The sequence below is a fragment of the Dendrobates tinctorius genome, unplaced genomic scaffold (assembly GCF_039654945.1).
Source record: "Dendrobates tinctorius isolate UK_male_01 unplaced genomic scaffold, ASM3965494v1 ptg000022l, whole genome shotgun sequence".
Taxonomy (NCBI): Eukaryota; Metazoa; Chordata; class Amphibia; order Anura; family Dendrobatidae; genus Dendrobates; species Dendrobates tinctorius.
The window spans coordinates 112,055,078-112,081,194 of NW_027361690.1; the positions used below are offsets into that span (position 1 = coordinate 112,055,078).

The 26,117-nt window shown below is 42.8% G+C and overlaps 1 protein-coding gene across 1 annotated transcript in view; it reads right to left on the reverse strand.

The window, feature by feature from the left end:
• The window catches only part of LOC141084354 (disintegrin and metalloproteinase domain-containing protein 9-like), a 135,152-nt gene that overhangs the window by 15,050 nt on the left and 93,985 nt on the right, over positions 1-26,117 (reverse strand). The window contains exons 15-19 of the mRNA XM_073569048.1: positions 20,693-20,798; positions 11,769-11,949; positions 10,015-10,095; positions 4,546-4,657; positions 3,758-3,772 (exon numbers count right to left, since the gene is read on the reverse strand). Of these exons, the coding sequence (XP_073425149.1) occupies positions 3,758-3,772; positions 4,546-4,657; positions 10,015-10,095; positions 11,769-11,949; positions 20,693-20,798 (495 nt within the window). The remainder of the gene's footprint in view (positions 1-3,757; positions 3,773-4,545; positions 4,658-10,014; positions 10,096-11,768; positions 11,950-20,692; positions 20,799-26,117) is intronic.

Below are 26,117 nucleotides of genomic sequence, written 5' to 3' on the forward strand. Positions count from 1 at the left end.
TGAACAAGTGAAGCAAGAGAGGTGCAAAAAAATATAGAAATTCATGACAACAGCTCAAATCTATGAGTAATTAGAAAGCAGTCCTGCCACTTAGTGAAAAATAATATCAGCAGATTCAATGTATGGGTTATAAAAAAGGTATCACATTACCAAGGTGTCACACAAGAAACATCACATGATGGGTATACCAGTGAGCAGCCTCAAGACCTTCACAACCTTATTGTTACAAAACATAATGATAGCATTGGTAACATAAGAATTTCTAAACTACTAACGGTTCCAGTGGGCATTGCTAGAGTCACAATCTGGAATTGGAAAGAACTTCATTTCACTGTAAACCAGACGTGACCAAGCGCTCCCTGCAAGATTTCAGACAGAGGTGAAAAGAATTATCAGAAAAGTTATCCAAAAGCCAAGGAACTCCTGTGGAGAACTACAGAAAGACCTGGCATTAGCAGGTACAATTGTGTCAAAGAAAACAGTAAGTAATGCATTCGACCTCCATGACCTGTATGTACACTCACCATGCAAGAGTCAATTGCAGAAGAAAAAGCATGTTCAAGCACATTTAAAGTTTGCGCAACAACATTTAGACAAGCCTGTGAAATACTGAGAGAATATAGTCTTGTCAGATGAGACCAAAATTGAACTCTTTGGATGCCATAATACACAACATGCTTGGAGACCAAAAGGCACTCCACATCATCCTAAGAACGACATATCAACAGTAAAGTTTAGAGGTGGGAACATGATTGTGTGGGGCTGTTTTTCAGCATACGGCACTGACAAACTTCATATAAATGAAGGAAAGTGAATGGACAAATATAACGAGACATTCTTGAAAAAAAAATCTGTCATCTACAAGGATGATGAAGATGAAACGAGGGTGGACTTTTCAGCAAGACGATGATCCCAAACACACATCCAAGGAAACTCTAGTTGAGAAAGAAAATAAAGCTGCTAGAATGGTCCAGCCAATCACCACACCTGAATTCAATAGAACATTTACGGAAGGAACTAAAGTTCGGAGTTAATTGGAGTCCACAGAACCTGCAGGATTTGAAGAGTGTTTATGTGGGAGAATAAGGCAGAAATCACACCTGAGCAATGCCTGTGACTAGTTTCACCATACAGGAGGTGTCTTCAAGCTGCCATCACTAACAAATGCCTTTGTACAAAGTATTAGTTACATTTCAGTTAGCGTATTCAATACTTTTTCCCTGTGTCATTTCTCAATATTACACATAACTTAATTTATGGACATCTATGGTTTGATTTCTTTGCCTGTGTGGATTCATAGAATCATAGAATCGTAGAGTTGGAAGGGACCTCCTGGGCCATCTGGTCCAACCCCCTGCTCAAAGCAGGATTCGCTAATTCATCCCAGTCAGATGTCTGTCCAGCCTCTGTTTGAAGACTTCCATTGAAGGAGAACTCACCACTTCTCGTGGCAGCTTGTTCCACTCATTGATCACTCTAACAGTAAAAAAGTTTTTTTTCTAATATCTAATTTGTGTCTCCTCCCATTCAGTTTCATCCCATTGCTTCTTGTCTTTCCTTGTGCAAATGAGAATAAAGTTGATCCTTCTACAATGTGACAGCCCTTTAGATATTTGTAGACAGCTATTAAGTCTCCTCTCAGTCTTCTCTTTTTCAAACTAAACATTCCCAAATCCTGCAACCTTTCCTCATAAGACAGGGTTTTCAGACCGGTCACCATTCTGGTCGCTCTTTTCTGAACTTGCTCCAGTTTGTTGATGTCTTTTTTAAAATGTGGTGCCCAAAACTGGACACAATATTCCAGAGGAGTAGAGGGAAATAATGACTTCACGTGATCTAGACTGTATGCTTCTCATAATACATCCTAGAATTGCATTTGCTTTTTTTGCTGCTGCATCACACTGTTGACTCATATTCAGTCTGTGATCTATTAGTATACCCAAGTTTTTTTCCACATGTGCTGTTGCTTACCCCTATTCCTCCCATTCTGTATATGCTTTTTTCATTTTTATTGCCCAGATGTAGTACTTTGCATTTTTCCCTGTTAAAAACCATTCTGTTAGTTGCTGCCCACTTCTCCAGTTTATCTTTTTGAATCCTCTCTCTTCTCTAGTATTAGCTATCCCTCCTAGCTTTGTGTCATCAGCAAATTTAATCAGTTTACCCTCAATTCCTTCATCTAAATTGTTGATAAAGATGTTGAACAATACAGGGCCCAGGACAGAGCCCTGTGGTACCCCACTTGAGACATTCTTCCAACTGGATGTGCAGCCATTTACGACCACTCTTTGGGTCCGATCACTAAGCCAGTTATGAATCCACCTAACAGTTGCCTTGTCCATTCCATACTTAGTCATTTTTTTCAATAAGGATTGTATGAGATACTTTGTCAAATGCTTTGCTGAAGTCAAGATATACTATATCTACAGCATTTCCTTGATCCACCCAATCAGTGATTCCGTCATAGAAGGAAATTAAGTTAGTCTGACATGACTTATTAGTTACAAGCCCATGCTGACACTGTTTAATCACTTCATTCTTATCCAGGTACTGACATACATGTTGTTTAATAATTTGTTCAAAGATCTTTCCTGGTATAGAAGTCAGACTCACCGGCCTATAGTTGCCTGGGTCCACCTTCTTCCCCTTTTTGAAGATAGGAACAACATTTGCTCTTCTCCAGTCTTCTGGAACTTCTCCTGTTCTCCAAGAATTTTCAAAGATTATGGAGAGGGGTTCAAAAATTTCTTCTGCTATCTCCTTCAGTACTCTGGGGTGTAATTCATCTGGACCTGGAGACTTAAATTCATTTAGGTTAGCTAAGTGTTTCCTCACTATCTTTCTGTTTATAGATATCCTGGATTCTTCTATTCCCTTAATAGGATAGTGAAGAACAGTTGATGTTATATTTCCTTTCTGAGAGAAAACAGATGCAAAATAGGAATTTAAAAGTTCGGCCTTCTCGACATCCTGTCTTACCATTTCATAATTTTCATCCTGTAAAAATCCTATAGCATCTTTGACTTTTCTTTTACTTTTGACATATCCGCAAAATCCTTTATTATTGCTTTTGACATCTCTTGCAAGCCTCAATTCATTGTCAGCTTTAGTAATCTGATTTGTGCCCTGCAGGTTCTGCAGACAGCATTATATTCTTCTTTAGATATGCCTCCCTCTTTCCATTTTATAAACATTTTTTTCTTCCTTTTTAGCATGTGCTTAAGTTCTGTGTTCATCCATCCTGGCTTCCTTAAATGCTTCCTATTCTTCCCTCTTTTCGGATTGGATGGGTTGTTATCAAATTTTCATGTCGATAACACCTTTTAGAAATATATTAACTTCGAAATTGGTGATGTTTTCAATACTTATTTCACCCGCTGAATATACCTCTTCTATAATTTTTACTTGATGTAATCCTCAATACAGAGTATGATTCTGGACACCTTATGGGTTGTGGCTTTTATGAGAATGTGGTCTGTATGGGGTGTGATCTTTGTTAAGAGGTGTGTCAAATGTCTGTAAAAATTTGTGACAGTCTGTCAATTTTGGCTATTAAGAGTAACTGTGACATCTAGCCTTCGGTCACCATATTGACCCTTATAGAAAACTGATAAATTTACAATACACTGCAGTACAGAAGTAGTACAGTGTGTTGTATCGAAGATCAATGGAGGCCACTAGAAGGAATAATAAATGGAACATTTTAAAAAGTATTTCGAAAAATATTTTAAAAAAAGAACATAAAAGTTTAAATTACCTATCATCTCCGATTCTGTAAAAAAAACAACAAATAAATAATTAATTAATATATTTGGCATTACAAACAGTTGAGCAAAAATTTTTGCAGGACCCTGGTCCAACGGCCAGGTCTAAAACCAGTGGCTTTTTATTAACCCCCTACTGCATTAATAATTAATGCCTCTTTTGATTGCACCCGCAACATCAGAATGGTGCTTGGGATGCCGCAGGGAGTAGGAGATTCACAATTCTTTGGCCCAGTGGCCAAATACTACAGACGTGGCTGCTTCACCGGGTTCCTGCAAATCTTTTTGCTCAACTCTAGTATTTGATCATCTATAAAACACTAAACTCTAAGAAATATAACATTTTTGCTGCACAATTGATGCCATATAAAAGTGATAAAAATGAAAGGATTGCAGGATATGGACAGAAAAACAATAGTGGGAAAAAAATGATAAATGGCTATGGAAAGGAGTAAATCTACTTGCCCACCTTTGAACCTGTTTCATTTCTCCTTATACAGTATACCTTTACATTAGGGAACCCAAAATTGCTTATGGATATATGCTGTATAGTAACTGAATATGAATTCTTTATCAGATTGATATTATGTTAGAATTCTGTTTTCAACTCTCATTTTATTATTTCTTTTGACATGAGATATACAGAATTTACAGTCATCTAAAAGACTCCGTATTAACTACCTCAAAATGACGGGCAAGTCACCTACATGCTAGCTTTTTTGCTGTTTAGCACTCATGGTCTCTAAAGAAACTTCATAAAATTAATCATAAAAACACTAACCGGTATCATCTTTTACTTTCCTTACATCTATTTCTCCAAAATCACCAAACTGATTGCAAAATGGTGGGTCCCAGCCAATATCACAGTGGCACTCGTGCTTATTATTACAAACCTCAAATATTAAAAGAAAGACAAAACATTAGACTTTTTTTCCTATCTCTTATATAGGAATGGATAGGGGGACGGGACTTATTATACTTCCAAGGCATTGTCTGCTATCTAAAAGGGGTACGCGTTGTCGCTGGCTGTTGGGATCTCATGAATTAGCCAATTTGTACTCTAAGTACCATAATCTCTGTAGTAGTGATGCAGTTCCAATTTACTATATTCAATGTCTGCATATTACAGTATTTCAGAATGCAGCTGTATTTTCTTGAATAGTCGTGACTAGTGATGAGCGAGCGTGCTTGCCATTCGATCGTGCATCATGGTGCTTGGGTACGCCTCTAGTATTGCGGGTGCTTGAGCGCCATGCTCGTATATACCAGCCCCACATGTTTCGCAGCTGTTAGAAAGCCAGTAATTATGCAGGGATTCCCTGCCATACACGGTTAATGCCGTAGCCATGTTACATGATCAAGTGGCGAGCACAATTGGTCATCACTAGTCGTGACAGCTTTCCTCTGTTCCCACTTGTATTATATTCTGTTTGGAGGTATTGGCCAGTTTTTTTGATATTTACTATATACAAGATGATCCGCGGGAATTAGTTACCCCATTTCACTGAAAAATATTCAGGATTGAGAGTCCTCAGTAGTTGATACCTTTTAATGGCTAACTGAAAAGATGGTAATACATTGCAAGCTTTTGAGACTACTCAGGTCTCTTCATCAGGCTAGACTAATACAAAATCTGAAGTCACATATTTATGCACAATACAGCCTAGAAAAAATGCAATAGATAAGACAAGTGACGTGAAGCAGAACTATCAATATGGGAGAGGGAGAAACATAAATATAAACATTGGACCAGTTCATAGATAAGGAGTCTGGATGTTTTATGGTCCTCTGATTGGGGTCTAGTTCTGTGTTGCCCCGCAAGGTTTTAAAAGGAAATTCCTTAATTGATGTAAAAAGACATAAATCCATGCGACACATTCATTCCAGCACTGAGAGTGTCAAAGTTCGTCATAAATTTGTACTCCCAAACTCGTCTCTCTCTCTGAGATGTGAAGTTACCTTTCAATACCAGTAATTTCATATCCATGCTGCTGTGATCAGGGATACAGAAATGCTTTGCCACAGGTAGATCCATTCTTTTTTCTCTTATTGTGTGACGATGAGCATTCATCCTTGTTCTAAGCTTTTGCCCTGTCTCCCCCACATACAGACCCCCAGTTGGACATTTAGTACAAATAATTAAGTACACCACATTAGATGTAATGCAGGTGAAAGTACCTGGGATCTTGTAGTCCTGATGTGAGTTGGGGATCTTTATCTTGTCCGTGGTCATTATAAATGGACAGGTTTTACATTTTTTCTGGTTGCAAGGAAAGGTTCCTGCAGCTGTTGGAGAGGACAGGGAGCTTCTGACAATGATGCTTCTTAAATTTGGGGGCTGCCTAAAACACAGCAGTGGGGGGTCTGGAAAAATGGATTTTAATCGGGCATCTTTTTGTAGTAAAGGTTGTAATTTCCGTGCAGCTCCCCTTAGCACCTCCAGATTTGGGTTGTAGGTGACTACTAGAGGCACTCGGTTATTTTCTTCTTTAGCTTTGTAATGTAGCAGGTGATTCCTTGACAATCTGGTGGCTCTTGTAATTTGGTTTTCAATTGTTCTTGGATGGTAACCCTGATTCAAAAAGGTCTTTTTGAGGCGACCAAGGTGTTTGTCTCTATCCATGGGGTTGGAACATATACGATTGTATCTGATGGCTTGGCTATAGATAATAGAGTTCTTTATGTGTTTTGGATGGAAACTGTCCCGTTTAAGGTATGTTGGACGGTCGATTGGCTTCTGATTCAGGGATGTCTCTATTTCATTGTTTTTTAGCTTAATGATGGTGTCCAAAAAATTAATCTCGGTACTGGAATAGTTGAGTGTTAAATTGATGGTGGGATGAAATTGATTAAACTGTTCGTGGAACGTCTTTAGCTGTTGCTCAGACTCCGTCCAGATGATTAAAATATCATCAATGAAGCGGTAGTAGGCCAGGGGCCTGATGGGGCATGAGGACAAAAAATCGCTTTCAAGCTTGGCCATGAAAAGATTTGCATACTGTGGAGCCATTTTACTTCCCATAGCTGTGCCAGTCTCCTGTAGATAGATCCTGTTGTCAAATTCAAAGTAATTGTGGGTGAGGATGAATTTTATATGCAAATCTTTTCATGGCCAAGCTTGAAAGCGATTTTTTGTCCTCATGCCCCATCAGGCCCCTGGCCTACTACCGCTTCATTGATGATATTTTAATCATCTGGACGGAGTCTGAGCAACAGCTAAAGACGTTCCACGAACAGTTTAATCAATTTCATCCCACCATCAATTTAACACTCAACTACTCCAGTACCGAGATTAATTTTTTGGACACCATCATTAAGCTAAAAAACAATGAAATAGAGACATCCCTGAATCAGAAGCCAATCGACCGTCCAACATACCTTAAATGGGACAGTTTCCATCCAAAACACATAAAGAACTCTATTATCTATAGCCAAGCCATCAGATACAATCGTATATGTTCCAACCCCATGGATAGAGACAAACACCTTGGTCGCCTCAAAAAGACCTTTTTGAATCAGGGTTACCATCCAAGAACAATTGAAAACCAAATTACAAGAGCCACCAGATTGTCAAGGAATCACCTGCTACATTACAAAGCTAAAGAAGAAAATAATCGAGTGCCTCTAGTAGTCACCTACAACCCAAATCTGGAGGTGCTAAGGGGAGCTGCACGGAAATTACAACCTTTACTACAAAAAGATGCCCGATTAAAATCCATTTTTCCAGACCCCCCACTGCTGTGTTTTAGGCAGCCCCCAAATTTAAGAAGCATCATTGTCAGAAGCTCCCTGTCCTCTCCAACAGCTGCAGGAACCTTTCCTTGCAACCAGAAAAAATGTAAAACCTGTCCATTTATAATGACCACGGACAAGATAAAGATCCCCAACTCACATCAGGACTACAAGATCCCAGGTACTTTCACCTGCATTACATCTAATGTGGTGTACTTAATTATTTGTACTAAATGTCCAACTGGGGGTCTGTATGTGGGGGAGACAGGGCAAAAGCTTAGAACAAGGATGAATGCTCATCGTCACACAATAAGAGAAAAAAGAATGGATCTACCTGTGGCAAAACATTTCTGTATCCCTGATCACAGCAGCATGGATATGAAATTACTGGTATTGAAAGGTAACTTCACATCTCAGAGAGAGAGACGAGTTTGGGAGTACAAATTTATGACGAACTTTGACACTCTCAGTGCTGGAATGAATGTGTCGCATGGATTTATGTCTTTTTACATCAATTAAGGAATTTCCTTTTAAAACCTTGCGGGGCAACACAGAACTAGACCCCAATCAGAGGACCATAAAACATCCAGACTCCTTATCTATGAACTGGTCCAATGTTTATATTTATGTTTCTCCCTCTCCCATATTGATAGTTCTGCTTCACGTCACTTGTCTTATCTATTGCATTTTTTCTAGGCTGTATTGTGCATAAATATGTGACTTTAGATTTTGTATTAGTCTAGCCTGATGAAGAGACCTGAGTAGTCTCGAAAGCTTGCAATGTATTACCATCTTTTCAGTTAGCCATTAAAAGGTATCAACTACTGAGGACTCTCAATCCTGAATATTTTTCTATCCACTGGCTAACACGGTACAAAGATATACATCTTTCCCATTTCACTGTGAATACTTACTAAGTGTTGTTTGGGCAGTGGTGATAATAGGGGTCGGTTTTGCTGGAATATGTGGTCCAGCAAGTGCACCTGATTGGACGCTGTGATTCATTACGGGGTCCGAGCACATTATTAAATTTTCTAGGGTGACAAAAATGTTTTTATTATGTGTGTACTTACCTCTATTCCTAAATGAGCATGTGGTCTGCGTGACAATACATGGCTTCATTAGATATATCTAGCATCTCATGGGAAATGTTATTCTCATTATGTAAGCGGATCATCTTTGTTGACATCAGCAGGGTTGGACTGACCCACCAGAGATCTGGAGAATCCTCCGGTGGGCCATAGCTTTTTCTTTAGGAGTGTTCATAGTGCAAACCTTGAAGCTGCTATGGGGACTTTGAGTGGGGGAGAAAGGTGGGCCCTCCAGAATCAAATCCTCTGGTGGGCCCAATGTTCTTCAGTCTGACACTGGACATCAGTATCATGTGATTTGAGTTGCTAGGTAACAAGATACCTTGGCTGAAATCACGTGACCTATGTAACTAGGTAACCGAGCGCTATTGTATATGGGTGGAGTTGAATCGCATGGAATCGTTCAGTACATTTCCTGCATCTAAAGCTTTATCTTAGGCTGGGTGAAATGATATACCGTAATTTATCTTTCCACATACTGTATAGGCTTATATCTTTGACCACTTCTTTGATACAGCGGGTTGTGACCCGACTCTGCATTTGTATGGGGTTGTATTGTGGGTGTATCTGAACTGTAATTGGCTAATGATCACGTGACGTGGTCATTGAATGTCTATAAACTGGGGAATGTGTTAGCTTGAAAGAGAGCAGACAGGTTGAAATGTTGCTGCTATAGTTATATGGAGGAAGAAAGGATTTTTTATGTGAAACGTCTTGTCTTCAATTGGTTTGGCTGATACTAGATCTAGTACATGGAGTGGATGCTTTGAGTTTCCTTTAATAAGGAAAATGTAGATTTCTCTGAAATAAGACATCAGATTGCAAGGTATCATTTCGTTCGGCTTTCTATGATCTGCATGGCCATGTAAATGGCATAGGAGGCTTCATCCTACTGGAAGATTCCCTTTAAGGAGGATTTTGAAGCGTTTTTACTCAGTTTCTTCTCCAAAAACTAAGTGTGAACATAACTTAAAGAAACACTCCCATCAAAGTTTGTATCCTCTTCATATATTGCAGTCATCATATTATATAGCACTGTATACTTACAATTGCTTATTTTGCCTTTCTCCCCAAGTAATTCCTCTCTTTTCTATGCTCTATGTAGAAACAGGAAGTCTCTTTTTCCCTGCATGAATCTACTCCTGACCCAGCTGCCCTGCTCCTTCCCCCTGCCAGGGACTTTTCAATTATGTAGAATTGTAGTTCAAATGATGACTAATGCAGGGAAAAGAGACTTCCTGTTCCTACATGTGGCTTAGAAGGAATCAGCTAGTCTGTTTTTAATAATGTGATGTCATAGACCTGTCATAGATGTCATGCGTGCTTCTTTAACCCTTTTTATTTTGTTACAAAGTAACATTTCTGTTTACGTTTGCTTCACATAAATGTTAATGTGACCCCAATACTATGGCAGATTTGATACATACCCCATTACCATGACAAGTTGTTTCCCGTTTGCAAGTTAAATCTGACCTAGAGAGGATGGTGCATTTTTTATTGATGCATATCTAAAAATATAATAAGGAATTATGGAGATTTATCCTAATTTTCAAATAAATTGCATAGACAAAATAAACATTTTCAATTCATTTTTGAACTATTCCCAGTAAACTGCAATTCCAGTGGTGGGATCAGGCATTTATTATATAGCTAGTGAGAAGCGAATCAGCAATGTGATGAATGTCGCAAAAAAAATTAGATGTGCATTGAAAGATGTAAATCCAATGCTTCTGACGATGCTCTAGGGTCTCTCTAGAAAATGTATACTCACCTCGCCGTTCACCTATCCCAAAGCCACATCTGGTCATCTGAACACCTGATCTCTCCTTGTGGTTCCAGTGTTCTCTTGTCTTCGTGTGTGGAGACCAGACATCCCCTTCCGGATTTTCAGTCTTTGCTGACTAGTCTTCAGGCGACGCTTGGTGTGATGTAACATCACAACATCAGGACGTCACAATTTCACAATGTGCCTAGCCAGTGGCCTAGTTATCAAAAACTAAAGATTCAGAAGAAGATATCTGTCACCACACCTGAAAAAAAAAGAAGCAGGGGGAGATCAGATAACCAGATGGTGAGCTGGGGGACAGGTGAGCAACAAGGGGATAATCTATTTTGGTTATAGCCCCTTCCCCAGCCTATAAAACTTTAGCAAAATGTGGGGTAAGGGTATGTTCACACTGGGCGTTTTTGCTGCCTTTTTGTATGCTAATTTTCAGTTGCTTTTTACAGTACCAGCAAACCCTATGAGATGTCAGAAATCTCATGCACACACATTGTTTTTTTGTGTCATCAGGATTTTGTGCTTTGCTACATTTTTTGGACATAGAGCATGTCCTTTCAGCGTTTTTGCAGAGTTTTTCACCCATTGGCTTGAATGGGTGTTGAAAAAACACTGCAAAAACGCAGGTATCATTATTTAAAGAAAAGTCATGGACAAAGAGACCCAAAAAACGCAACAAAAAACGCACCTAAACCTTCGTTTTTGCCGCAGCTTCTTTCCTGCCAAGAAATCAGGTTTTGCTGCAGAAAAAAAAGAAGCAAAAACGCCCAGTGTGAACTTACCCTAAGGGCTCATACTCACATGCGAGAAACTCGGACGAGTGTCGCACGTCAATACCCGGCACTGCCGCCAGCACTCGGATCGGAGCGTTCCGCTGCATGTATTTCTATGCAGCTGAATGCTCCAATCCGAGTGCCGGCGGCAGTGCCGGGTATTGACGTGCGAGACTCATCCGAGTTTCTTGCATGTGAGTATGAGCCCTAAAGGTGTTTTTCCACTAAATACACTTATCACCTATTAATTTGAAAATGAATAGAGTAGAGCGCATGTTTAGTCACCGCTCCATTCATGTCTATCAGGCTGCATCACATAAATGAGTTGGCATTCCATTTCCCACACAGATGATGGAGCATCAGTCAGTTGGTCATGAATGTAAACTCCCACTACTTTTGCACAGTGAACTATGGGACCATTTTCACGTGATCGTCGAGGATGAGAAATCTATATAGCGTGGAATGACAAGTCCTCCATTAAAACAAAGCAAGGAAGACAAATGGCATCACAAGTGTGGCCCCCATACTAAATAAAAGCCAATAATTATACCATATTATCTTTACATTACTTATACATCTGTTTTGTAGCTGCACATTTTTCATTTTATCACTTTTTTGCAATTGTTACCTTATTTTGATCGCATTTGGTCCCATCTCTAATCCAAAGGGGATCAATAAAATAATCAGTGAAAAAGTCTCCTGATAGACAGATGTGTTGTTTGGACTTGTAGTAAGAGACGAACATGTCTGGTCTGACTTTAGGTTCTCCTTCATTTAGCGTGCAATGCAGTTTTCCGCACAATACATCTCTGAAGGTACAAAAGGAAAGACAATCTGGATAGTGATTAAGGCTTATAATGAAGTCCCTGAACCTTATTATACAGCTTTTCCCAGACTGTCAAAAACAGCTTTAACCTCTTCACCCCCGAGCCACTTTCCATTTTTTTTTCCTTCCCTTCTTTCAAGAGCCGTAACTTTTTTATATTCCCGGGACAAGTTGTACTTTAGAATAGCACTACTGATGAGCGAGCGTGCTCTGATAAGGTCTTATCCGATCATGGTCGGGTGCTAACCGCGTGACTTCGGTGTGCTCGAATAATATGTTCGAGTCCCCGCGGCTGCATGTCTTACAGCTGTTGGACAGCCGCAACACATACAGGGATTTCCTGCTTCTTAGGCTGCCAAAGACATTCGCCGCGCACCCGAGCACATTCACTTATCACTAAATAGCACCAATGATTTTACCATAAAGTGTACTGGAAAACGGTTTTTGTACTAGAAAATGTTTTGGGGTTTTTTATTTACCATGTTCACTATATGGTAAAACTGACCTGGTAATATGAATACGAGTACGCAGATACCAACCATGTATAGCTTATATTTTAAGTGGTGAAAGAAATTCTGAAATATGTATGAAAAAAGGTTTTGCCTTTATCGCCATTTGTTTTGTTTCCATTTTTCAGGATTTGAGGCTGGAGGAGGGCTTATTTTTTGCGCCCTGAGCTGATGTTTTTATTAATAGCATTTGGGGGCAAATACGATGTTTTGATCGCCTCTAAATTACAATGTTGTGGTGGCTAAAAAAACGCTGTTTACTTTATATTTTTATAGGTTGGACATTTCGGAATGCGGAGATACCAAATATATGGGGGACTTTTATTGTTTTATTTTCAATGGGGCAAAAGGGGGATGATTTGAACTTTTGTGAGGTTTTTTTCATATTTAAAAAAAATTTTTTTTTTTAGTTTTTACTGTCTTCAGTAGTCCAGTTGGGAGATTTGAAGCTTCGATCATCTGATCACCTGTGCTATACATAGCAGTGCAGTGCGGTAGGAGTATCGTAATGACAGGCACGGCAAGTATTAAAGGGAATCTGTCACCACTTTTTTGAGATATACAAGAAGAAATGCATAGAGCATGACAGGGAGGGGGGGAGCAGGTGAATAAGCCCCGCCCAGCGGACCAGACTGCGGCAGTTTACATACATCTGAACCGATATAAAAAAGGTATTTATGCATGAAAGGTGCGGGGTCAGGGGGAAGCAAAAGTGCTAAGAGAATCCTTATGTGACACACAATTGAAGGATATCATTATATGCTATCTCAAAAAAGGGTGACAGATTCCCTTTAAATCCAATCCTGTTGTCAGTGATTTAACTGGTTAACAGCTGCAGGTGGGGCTGTTAAAGGTACATGACAGCTAATTACATCAATGGTCATGTGTTGGGAAAGATGCTGGTACAGCGCAAGAGCCCGCATCAAACCCTGGCACAACAACATCACCAAAAAACTTCAACAAGCATCCAGGGTCGCAGAGTGGCATTGGGAGAAAACACGCCTGCCAGACAACTTCACTGCTTTCAAACAAGCTACACTTGCCTTTAAATCAGCCCTCACCTCTGCTAAACAGACCTATTTCACAAATCTTGTCTCTTCATTATCCCACAACCCAAAACAACTGTTCAGCACATTCAACTCTCTCCTCTGCCCACCACTGCCACCTCCAACTCCCCTAATCTCTGCTGAGGACTTTGCCACCTACTTCAAAAACAAGATTGACCAAACAAGGCAAACCTTTACAGTTCCACCACCCCAACCACTCCACATACCATACCTTTGCCCTTCCCTAATAACCTCTCTCGCCAACATCACTGAAGGAGAGCTTACTCATCTCCTTTCCAAATCACGCCTCACCACCTGTGTACTTGACCCATCCCTTCACACCTGCTCCCTAACCTCACTAACATGATCATTCCAGCCCTATCCCATCTCTTCAACCTATCCCTAACTTCTGGTACCTTCTCCTCTGCCTTCAAACATGCCACCATAACACCCATCCTCAAAAAATCAAACCTTGACCCAACTGCTATGCCCAGCTATCGCCCCATATCACTGCTCCCGTTTGCTTCCAAACTCCTTGAACAGCATGTCCATGCTCAACTTTCCTCCCACCTCTCATCTAACTCCCTCCTTGACATCCTGCAATCTGGCTTCCGCCCCCACCACTCCACTGAAACTGCCCTGACCAAAATTACTAATGACTTACAGCCAAAGCTAACAGACAGTTCTCCATCCTCTTCCTTCTTGACCTGTCCTCTGCCTTTGACACAGTTGACCACTGCCTACTGCTACAGATTCTTTCTTCCCTTGGCATCAAAGACCTTGCCCTGTCCTGGATTTCCTCATATCTTTCTGACCGCACATTGAGCGTTTCTCACTCCCACTCTGCCTCCTCATCCTGCCCCCTCTCTGTTGGAGTCCCCCAAGGCTCTGTCCTGGGTCCCCTACTTTTTTCCATCTATACTCTTGGCCTAGGACAACTCATAAAGTCCCATGGCTTCCAGTACCACCTGTATGCAGATGACACTCAGATCTATCTCTCTGGCCCAGATGTCACCTCTCTGCTGTCCAGAATCCCGGAGTGTCTATCAGCCATTTCCTCCTTTTTCACCTCTCGCTAGACAAAACTGAACTCATTATCTTTCCTCCATCTCATGTATCTTCCCTACCCAATCTATATATTATGGTAAACGGCTTCACGCTCTCTCCCGCACCTGAAATCCGCTGCCTCGGAGTAACTTTCGACTCTTCCCTGTCCTTCAAAACACACATCCAATCTCTTGCCACCTCCTGTTGCCTCCAACTCAAAAATATTTACAGAATCCTTCCCTTCCTCAGTCCTCAATATACTAAAACTCTTGTACTTACCCTCATCACCTCCCGCCTTGACTACTGCAACACTCTCCTCTGTGGCCTCCATGCTCTCTTGCACCACTCCAGTCTGTCCTCAATTCTGCTGCCCGACTAATCCACCTCTCTCCTCGCTACTCCCCTGTCTCCCCCTTCTACAAATGCCTCCATTGGCTCCCAATTACCCAACGAATCCAGTGCAAACTACTAACACTGACCTACAAAGCCATCCACAACCTTTCCCCTCCCTATATCTCTGAACTAATATCCCAATATCATCCCTCACGTAATCTTTGATCCTCCCAAGACCTCCTACTCTCCTCCACACTTATTTGTTCCTCACACAACCACCTCCAAGATTTCTCCCGAATATCCCCTATCCTCTGGAATGCCATACCTCAACACGTCCGATTATCCACCACGCTCGGATCCTTCAAACGGAACCTGAAAACCCAACTTTTCAGGAAAGCTTACAGCCTGCAATAACCATTCTGCCGCCTCACCACCGCCTGAGCTGCCGCCTCATCACCACCAGAGCTGCTGCACCCCCGACCTTCTGTCTCTTCCCCACTATCCCGTAGAATGTAAGTCCGCAAGGACAGGGTCCCCTCCCCTCTGTACCAGTCTGTCATTGTAAATTTGTTAACTGTTAACAATATCTATAACTTTGTATGTAACCGCCCTTCTCATGTACAACACCATGGAATTAATGGCGTTATATAAATAAATAATAATAATAATAATAATAAAGGCAGGGTCATGACATATGACTTAAACATACGTCATATGTCCTGAAGGCATCAAGGTATGTACACACAGCGTCATTTAGTTGCAGATGCAGCTGCAAAGTTTTCCCAGGCTAATCTGCTTCAGGAGAACGCCATCGATCTTTATTTTGAGGCGGCTTTGACGTTATTTGTGCAGCAGTTCTCCTTTTGCCAGCTTTCACTCGATACTTTAAGTATGTCACTTCTTTTAACCAATGATTTACATTTTTGTTCATTTTATGGGATGCTTTTGAGGGTGTCCTTTTCTTGCCTGGAATCCACCTGAAAAAGATGTTATGTGCATGTATCCTTACAGGATATGTTCACACAGGTTTTTTTTAAGAATGGATCAAATCCAAAATTCTTCTAAAAAACTTTGAAATCTACTTTCTAAAACGCTTGGAAGGCAGAGTAAGCACATTCTGCACTACCATCCCACCAAATAAGACCGCATCGACAGCCCCAGCATATCCTGTAATGTATATGGACCAGGACCAGCCCCATATCTCCTGTGACATGTATGCCCCAAGCCCTTACTGTCATGTGTATGCCCCATCCCCTCCTGTGACGTATATGCCCCCATGTTTCCTGTGATGTATATGCACCCATGGCTCCTTTGATGTATATGTCCCCAATGTCTCCTGTGATGTATATGCCCCTGTGTCTCCTGTGATGTATATCTCCCCAATGTCTCCTGTGATGTATATGCCCCCATGTCTCCTGTGATGTATATGCCCTCATGTCTCCTGTGATGTGCTTCTCACTAAATTAGAATATCAACAAAAAGTTAACTTATTTCAGTTCTTCAATACAAAAAGTGAAACTCATATATTTTATAGAGTTATTACAAACAGAGTGATCTATTTCACGTGTTTATTTATGTTAATGTTGATGATTATGGCTTACAGCCAATGAAAACCCAAAAGTCATTATCTCAGTGAATTAAAATAATTGACAAAAAACACCTGCAAAGGCTTCCTAAGAGTTTAAAAAGGTCCCTTAGTCTGTTTCAGTAGGCTCCACAATCATGGGGAAGACTGTTGACTTTGCAGATGTCCAGAAGGCAGTCCTTGACACACTCAACAAGGAGGGTAAGCTACAAAAGGTCATTGCTAAAGAAGATGTCATCCGAGTGCAGTCCGACATCCACAGACCCATAGAATAAGGAAGGAGGAGAAGTTAAAGGGCATCTATGAGCAGGTTTTTGCTACCTCATCTGAGCGCAGCCTAATGCAGGCAAAGAGAAGCTGAATCCAACGCTGTGTCAATTAGTTTACTGGGTGCAGCAATTCTGATACAATCAGAGCTTTAAGATTTAGAATGAATCAGAGCTGAGAAAGCTAACCCTACCCACACAACAGCTGTAGTAAACAACAGTGCGCAGTTTGACAAGTGACACATCTATGAATTCTGTGTTTCAGTCTCTATCTCCTGCTGTCTTCAGATTACATAGCAAAAACCTGCTGACTGATTCCCTTTAAGTTCCTCATCTTCTCACCATCTGTGATACAATTCTTTCATGTGACAGGATCGGATCACACTAAGAAGACACTCGGATCAAACTCTGGCAGAGTTTCATCCGAGTGACGTTAGCATAATCAGCGCGATTCTCTTGCATGAGAAAATCGACAGTTGTATGATCCCAGCCTAAATGTGTCTCTTTTACAGTTGACCAAAAAGACTTGCAGGACCCTAGATCAGTTGCCATGTAGTTAGTCTGTGGCAGTCGGAACCTGAGAAATGTGAACCCAGGGCTGCCACTAGGAATTTTGAGACCCCATACTGGCTAAATTTTTGGGGCCACATTGAGACTCCGCCCAGGTTCCACCCCAGCCCTGCATCCACCCCTCGAACTGTCCACAGTCCCACTGATCTCTCTTTGAAAAACTCCACTTCTCACCAATCACACATTAACAGTTCACATCACCAGATCACAAACATAGCCAGCATTTTTTGTTTTGGCCAAAAGATTTTTTAATTTGCCACCACAACAAGGTAGACTCTTTTAGCCGGGCCCTACTCTACTCTAACCTATTAAACATTTGTTAAAATATGCAATACAATTTAGGTATATTTTTATTTATTTTTCAATATTTAAAATGACCAATAATATCACATACAAATGACAAATACCACCGCACCATGACCAGACACCATATTACCACCACATAGTGACCTATAATACCACATAAAAGGAACAAATACAGCCACACCATGGCTGAACCACATTACCACCACATAGTGACCGAATAATAGCAATACTAATATCACCATAAGTGCCATTATACACAGGAGATCTATACTTAGTATGCAGGTGTGAGGGGTGCAGTGCCGTAGTTGTGGCCCGCGATGATAGCTGCTTAGGCGTACCCTGGCCACCCGCCACAAACACACAAAGTCCCTCTGACTCACTTGACTAGCCCTCAGGGTCCTCCCTGAGACGGTGTGGGTTCCTTTCTTCAGTAATTTGATAAAGACAAGCAGAGTCCAGTTCCAGCTTAAAACAGTTAACTTTACTCAACACTTGACACAGCTCATCCAGATCACATATGGATACAGCACACAGTTCCTTACACAGTTTGACATTCTCTGTCCCTGTGCTATCCCTTGCCTCCTTAGGAGCGCTGTTGGGTCGCACCGTACTTCCCAGCACTGCAGCTATCCGTATGACTAGTCTGACCAGCTTTAAGAGTTCCTGGTCCATTTCGCCCCCGACACTCAGGCATCTGCCTATGTAGCTGACGGTCTTCATAACGTAGCTATCCTGCATTCCTTCTCTTTTCTGTTTCACTACTCTCAGGCCCTGGATGAGCAGAGCTCCTTAGTTAACATTATGGAGTCCACCCGCCCTGTCTGGGCTCTCAGGCCCTCCTATGTTAACTATTTACTACTAATATGTCCACATCTAGTGGACCTACTGTACTTATATACTGCACTTTCCCTAGTTAAACATATACATATATATAATATACCAACATTATAACACCAACATGAGAAAGGAGAGTGGAGCATCACATAATCTTGGTACACCCCTTACACAGTGTCCATGTATAGGTAATACAGTGATCACCAGTGACATTATACACAGGTGCTCTGTGTATAGTGTATAGTGTACAGGTTATACAGTGATCAATGACATACACAGGAGCTCTGTATACAGTGTCAGTGTACAAGTAATACAGTGATCACTGGTGACATTTTATGCAGGAGCTCTATGTATAGTGTCAGTGTAAAGGTAATACAGTGATCACTGGTGACAATGCACACAGGACATCTGTATATATTAGACAGTGTATAGTGTCAGTGTACAGGTAACACATTGACTCAACAGTGACGTCTCTAGGTGAAGTCCTTCATTTTCGCTTTTCATCTTCATCCAATACAGACCGCCATCAGTTCTTCCAGCTAGGGCTCGTTTCTGCAGGAAATAACAGTTATCTAGAGCACTGCTTGCAGAGCACATTACTTAATTTTTCCCAACTTCTACACTATACCAGATGAAGAGAAAAAGTGACATAGTGTTTCTCTGCACAGGACCCCCCCATTTAAAACAGTATCCTCAAAATATAAAATAAATACATCACTGCAGTAATAACATCCCTTAATTAGCCCCTTTGGTAATATTATCCCTCATCCTGTCCTCCGTGTGTCTCATTTCAGGCTCCATATGTTCTCCCATCCTGCCCTCATGAGTATTCATTCTGCCCCTATGTGATGTCCCATCTAGCCTCATATGATCTCCCCATCCTGCCCCATCTGTCCCATGGTCCTGCCCCATGATCCTGCCCCATCTGTCTCCATCGTATCCATCCTGAGCCATGATCTTGCACCTTGTGTCTCCACCCTGCCCTATGACTCCATCCTGCACCATAATCCTGCACCATCTGTCTCCATCCTGCCCCATGATCCTGCCCCATCTGTATCCATCTTGCCCCATCTGTCTCCATCCTGCCCCATGATCCTGCATCATCTGCCTCCATCCTGACCCATGTCTCATCCTGCACCATGTGTTTTCATACTGCACCATGTCTTCATCCTGCACCATGTCTCCATCCTGTACTATGAGCCTGCACCATGTGTTTCCATACTGCCATCAAAACATATTGAGGCTTGCCGCTTGCAATAAAAATAAAAAAACAAATTTCTCCTTACCTGGCCGCGGTCCAGCAGCGATGTTCCCTTCAGGCATTGGAAGCGTGGACTCGCCGGCGAATGACAATGATGTCATATGCCGGAGACGTGCGTGTGGACGTCAGCTGCCAGCCTCCGATTGGCTGACGGCTTTTAACTATTGCCGTGCGGGCCCACACAACAATAGAGTTTAACTGAACCTGCGTCTCGGACAAAGGTTCAGTTGCTGCACCAGCAGAATCCTTCCGCTGGGGCCCAGTGAGCAGAAGAGAAGGGGGTCCACATCGGGCCCCCTCTGCTCTTCAGGCCCCATAAACCAGTCAGGGCAGTAATGCCCTGATGGCGACCCTATGCAAACCTACTACTGCATCTCCACCGACCGCCGCTTGCAGTATCCCCAGCACCTCTTCTGATTATATGAACCCTGCACTGTCACGCTCCTCAGAGAAAAGAAAAAAATTTGAAATGCTTTGATCTAGAGACATGGACTTCTGACTTGACGACTGGACTAGGGTATTACTAATCTTTTTAGATTTTTAGACTCTAGTTCCATTATGTTCCATTATGTTTCACCCCTCTCCTAATCCTCCATTCAGTACATTGAGAAACTACATACCTTACTCACCAATTTTTAAAGGGTTATCATTTACACCCTCTTAGGCATTTATTTCAAACCTATAGGATATCTGATATGTGTGGTTCATTTCTAGGATCCTCACACATTGGGAGAACAGGGGTCACCAGACAATTCCTGGCACCACAACTCACCATATTGTAGCCATGACCTAAGTTTCTTAAGTCTGTTAGTGTGGATCTCCCAATAAGTGAGAATCTTCTGGATGTGTCATAAATGTCTAGGATGGGAACATCTCTTTATACAGCCATCAATATTAATAATATGAATAATATTTCTTTCTTAAAAAGGGCAAATGTAAAAAAATGAGTTACCAATAGTCATTACTTACTGCGGTTGACAACTTCCATAAAATCCTTTGACTCCTCCACAGTTTCCAAATCTATCTCCTCTGACATTTAGCTCTTCGTAGCATTCTAGATCTGCATTTCTTGAAGCTGAGAAAAACAACAGGTTTTCTTTGAGGCCTCTAATTAGATATCTAGAAATCTCAGCAAAAGATTGTCCCAAATTGGCCTAAGTTAACAATAAAGTGACATATTCATTTTATGCTGTTAGTAGTGTAAATTAAATGGGTATTCCCCATCTCAGATATTTATGGTCTACAGAATATGTCTGATAAATGAAGGTTCCACGAATTGAGCAGAGCAGGATCCTATCTCGTGCCACTGTGCTAGAGAGGTCTCTCCATTCACTTCTATGAAAGTTTCATAAACTGCTGCTGCTCTGGATATGCCACAAATATCTGAAATGCTTGGTTTACATCTGTCAAAAGGACACTTTGTAACGCACGCATATCAATGTCATTAACTCTATGTGTTCCCAGTGCAATCAGGCCTTCACATGACTGCATGTATATGATTTGCAGACTTGTGGTCACCTGCCAACGAGACTCAGATTTCTTTCAATTAACTTATATAGAGAGAAGCAAAATGCCTCTAATCAGAAAGAAACCGCAAGTTTGTAAATCAGATACATACGATCATATAACTGCACAAGGGAAAATACTGGGAAATCTTGATAGCCTGCATACCGCACAAAGTCACCAGTATGTGCAGCTGATATCAAGAGAATATCTATGAGTTATATAAATGCATTTTTAAGACTGCTATGACCTGTCTAAGTAACTTTCTAGAATGAGATCCCTTTGCTGTGTTGTAAGCTGTTTACTGACCGTGACCTTTGCTGTAAAATGCAAATAAGAAAATGTCAGGAAAATCCTCCTAGAACAGCTACAATTTATACTGAATTAATCAGAATCTGTTAACTCTGAGGCCGAGTGCTTCCCAACTGCGTGCGCTGCGGTCACCCGGTTCCCTGCGGTGAGTGCTGAGCCCGCTAGACCCTCCACTACTTACCGCTCCAAGCCTGCGTCCCAGCATGCTCGTCGCTTGCAGCGCGTTCCTTCTGCGCCGTCGGCCTCATACACGGCTGTGGGGATTCCTACATTGCGCATGCGCCTTAGGTCCCGGCCGCGCTCACCCTCAGGTCCTTTCACTGCGGCGGTGCCCTGACCTGGAAGCTCCTCCGGCCCAATGAGGTGAGTGCACCAGGTATTTCAGGCCACCCTTCCCTAGTTGAGGCGTCTGATTATTTGTCTGTTTGGTGCTTGTCTTTCCCGAGCTCATTATTGTTTTTTCCTTCTGTGTCTCCTGCAGTGCCTGTTACTTCAGTCCGCTCCCGGTGCCCTTCTCCTCCAGCTCAGTTCCCTGGTTCCAGTCTTCTCCTGAGTTTTGTCCCTAGCTACCATCTCCTTCTCCCCTTATCCTTTACTCCCTGTTTGTTTCCCGTCCTTGTACTTTTGGTCTCTGTTTCCTGTCCTTGTACTACTGGTCTCTGTTTTTTCCCTTATTCCCTGAGCCGACCTATTTTCCGGCATTCGTGGTATTTAGATCCCTTGGGCCTGCCCCTAACGATCCCTGTATAGGGGTTGGTTCCACCTGGAGTGCTCGCCCAGGGGGCTTCGGTACCATGATCCAGTGGGTCCACTCTTGGAAGCTCATCCTCAGCGTTACAGAATCACTGAGACGGTGCTCACACTTATGCAACCACATTATTTTAGCTTTATTTTTTATTATTCTCACATTAAAATTTATTTCAGTTTGTCTTTCAATGGATTTGTACAGATCAGGGGTGACATTAAAGGTGGAAATGTGTATGTATATAATATATATCTATATGTTGTGATGTACAGCTAGTGGTATTCGCAGGAACACGTGCATATCGCACAGACAGAAGTCTGTTGCGATCTGAATCCAGGACAGGTTGCTGGGGTTTGTAGTCCAACAAGCCTGTATTCTTAGTAAAGGGCTAGATTTGGGGTTATCCAGAAGTGATGGATGGCACTGATTAACCACATACCCCCAAGGGGTGTGCTACTGTATCATCAGGAAGGTCCTATATGCTACCTGTTTGCAGCACAAGGGGAATGCCCATGTGTGAGACTGGAGCTGGTAAGTGCTCCTTTTAGTCCAGGAAGGAGGGTCCGGGCTACTGACAGGACCTGTAAGAAGCCAGGCTGAGAAACCTGAAGAGCAACTCTTAAGCAGGTATCCCAGAGCCTGGGGAACTGTATGTATTTGGCTCCAGACCGAGCATGAATATGTAAGGGGGTGAAGAGGAAGAAGAGCCTAAAAGAGGTTACCTCTCCTGCACCGTGTCCAGAACCACCTAGCCAGACAGCAGGGTTGCCGGGGGGAACACTTTCTGTCCCGGACTGAACCATGTGACCGTGGGAGGCACTGACCAAAGGAAAGGGGCTGTGGACAGAAAGAGGGCATGAAAGCAGAGTGCGCCAGACAGAGAGTAGAGCACGCCAGACAGAGAGCAGAGAGTGCAGTACAGAGAGCAGGCCTCAGCACTGTGCTCCCAAAAGAGAGAACCCCCCGTCAAGGGACTGAGACTGAAGGATGAGGCGTTGAGAGCGCCGTATGTGAATAGGTGGACTCGGTAGCCTCCGTGACTAGAGGAGACTTCCTCCCTGACAGTGCAGAGACAGTGACACGAGCGCATGGTCCCGGGGACCGCAGTGACAAGCCGGAGCCCCTGAGTGTGGTAAAGAGACTTCACAGTGTGCGTAGCATTGTTACTGCGGAGAGACAAGCTGGGGTATCATACAGAGACTCAGAGCAGGGGAGACTCAGGTTCGCATCATCTCCCTGCTTCTTGCTTTAACCCCTGAAGGCCCCAACTTCATTCAGAGTAGAGACTTTAGAGACTGAAATTTAGTACGTTTTCTTTCTTCCAATGTCCTTTGATGTGTAGACAAGAGTGAGTCCGTCCACTTTGCTCTTGAGGGTAGTAAATTCAGTGCTACTGAGAGTAGATGTAAGTTGAGTCTCAATACTTGCCACTTTTTCTTCAGTGTCCTTAATAGCTTCCTGAAGTTACTCTATAGTCAGTAGGATGATGTCAAAGGAACATTTGTTGAGGATTTTTTGAAATGTGGCACAATACTTCTCGTCTTTTTTATTTCATTTTAGTTTGGACTCCTACTTTGTCTGCCTGTTTTATTGTTTTTTCTGTGTATTTCATTTTCTCCATGTATTTCATGACTATCAACTGCTTATTCCCATATATCTTATTTTCATTCTATATAAAACAAATCCCCTGTCATAACATTATCTTGGTTTAACCCACCAGGATACTGCCATAATGATATCCATTTATTATATGTGTACCCTGTACATTCCAGACCACAATGTGCATACATCCTGCCTGCTGCCTGCTGCTCCTGTATATTGCGCAGATGCTAGCATCCGACGTCACTCCCGGTCATATGACCATTTCTATGTCAACACACTAAACAAACTAATCACAGCCACACCGTCGGAGGTTAAACAATTCTACTGCACATGGGCCGGGCGTCCGACGTCATTACCGGTCTCATGACCAGCCACGACCATTTATGGCAGCGCAGCTCTCTCTGCCCCAGCTCTCCCACACTTAGACACTTAATGTGCCTGCGTCTCCCACTCGTCCACTAACGCGGGCTTCTGCAGCTGCGTCGCCCAAGAACGCTCCTGTGATACAGCAGTACCTGCATCTATATCTGTGCTACCACCATTGGATGTGAGCAGGTCTACGACTTACAAGATAAGTAACCCTATATGTTCACGCTTGCAAGGATTGATTACCTCTGTTCTCCCCTCACATGTGCATACTCCTGTTGGCCTTCCAGCCTATACTACAACGGTGACCAGATTATCTGAACCTGGCTTAATACATGCCAGCACCCCCATAACAGCCACTGATGTCTGTGTGGCGCCCCTGAGGGTTCAGTCGCCACAGAGGTACTGCACCTCCTCATGAGGTGTGGTACCCCACCATCCAGGTAAGGTGGAGACACCTGACCACGCTCCAACACCTGCATCCCACACAACATAGTAATGTAGCAAAGCACCCTTTGGTGGCTCCCTGCTTGGAACACGAAGCGTGCTGGGAGGCGGGTGGAGTTTAGTTTTGCACCAAAAGAGCGGGAAGTGGTTTAGGATTTAGTAGTTAGTCACAGGAGTCTGATGAGGTCAGTCTGTGAAAGGAGATCCCCGGAGTGGGATGGATGAAGGAAGTGCTGCAGCCGACCTCTGTGATCTGGGTCCGCTGGCACAGGGAAGGAACACCGATAGAAAGCCTGACTCTCCATAAGAAGGAAAGGATTAGTACGGAACGTGAGGAGAAGAAGAGGACTAAGGACCAGGGTTAGAGGAGAACCCTTCCCAAGTTCTAAGCGCAAAGCCGGGGTCCGGTCCCCGAGGTTGTATGGATACTAATGGTCCTGCAGCAGACACAGGAGGAATAGAAGTTGTCACTACTTTATTCCCACACCAGACTTGGGGGCACAACAGCAACGATAGTGAGCCGGGACTAGGTAGCAAGGAGTCCCCGAAGCAGGCTACAGTTGTCTGCCGTACAAGTAGAGTTCATAGGAACATCTGACAGGAGGAACTCCAGTGTAACTCAGTACTGTGAGTACTTCACTAAAGGCGCTAAGAGGGAGACATTCAGAAAAGGCACATATGTTGGCGGAGTGTTGGAAAGGAGTAGTTCATCTTGCCTGGAAGTTGGCTGAGCTCCTGACCCAGAGGACACGGCACGGCTGCGGGCTCTTGTGCCACAACAGACTGTGAGTAAAGCTTTGGAACTACATGCCCTGGTGTCCTCCACTTATTCCTGCGTCAACCCGCCCGGCACTGCTACATTCCCTGCACCCGACACTACACCATCTAAGTGTCACTTCACCTACTCTGCCCTGGGACTACAGCCCTACCTGTGGAGGGCTATAACATCATTGCTGCACCACACCATCTGTCCCAGAGGATCTGTCTGCAGCGTCGGCTTAACATCATTCATTGCCGAACACCACAGGTGGCGTCATGACGCATTTAATCATCATAAGCACACTGAACATTTCCCCCCTTTTACAATGGGCGCCCAGGGCCAAGGGCCGAGTCCCAGCTGCCGTGACAACTCCCATTGAAGCTCATCGGGCCCGGTACCGAGTACCCCGCAGCCCTGGGAGGGCGACCCATCTGCTTCTACTACAGCGCCATCCAGCTGTTTCCATGACACAATTTAGGTTGCATGCACAACCTTATCAATTTAAGAAGTGAGCCAATAATCTTCTTTAGAATTTTATATATACCTGTTAATTTATCCACATTCATTCTGACATTTTTTTTCTCCCCTTCTACAGTTACCTCACTCAAAAATCACATGCAACCAGTGTGTTGTCACCTTTTGTCCCCTATACACCATTC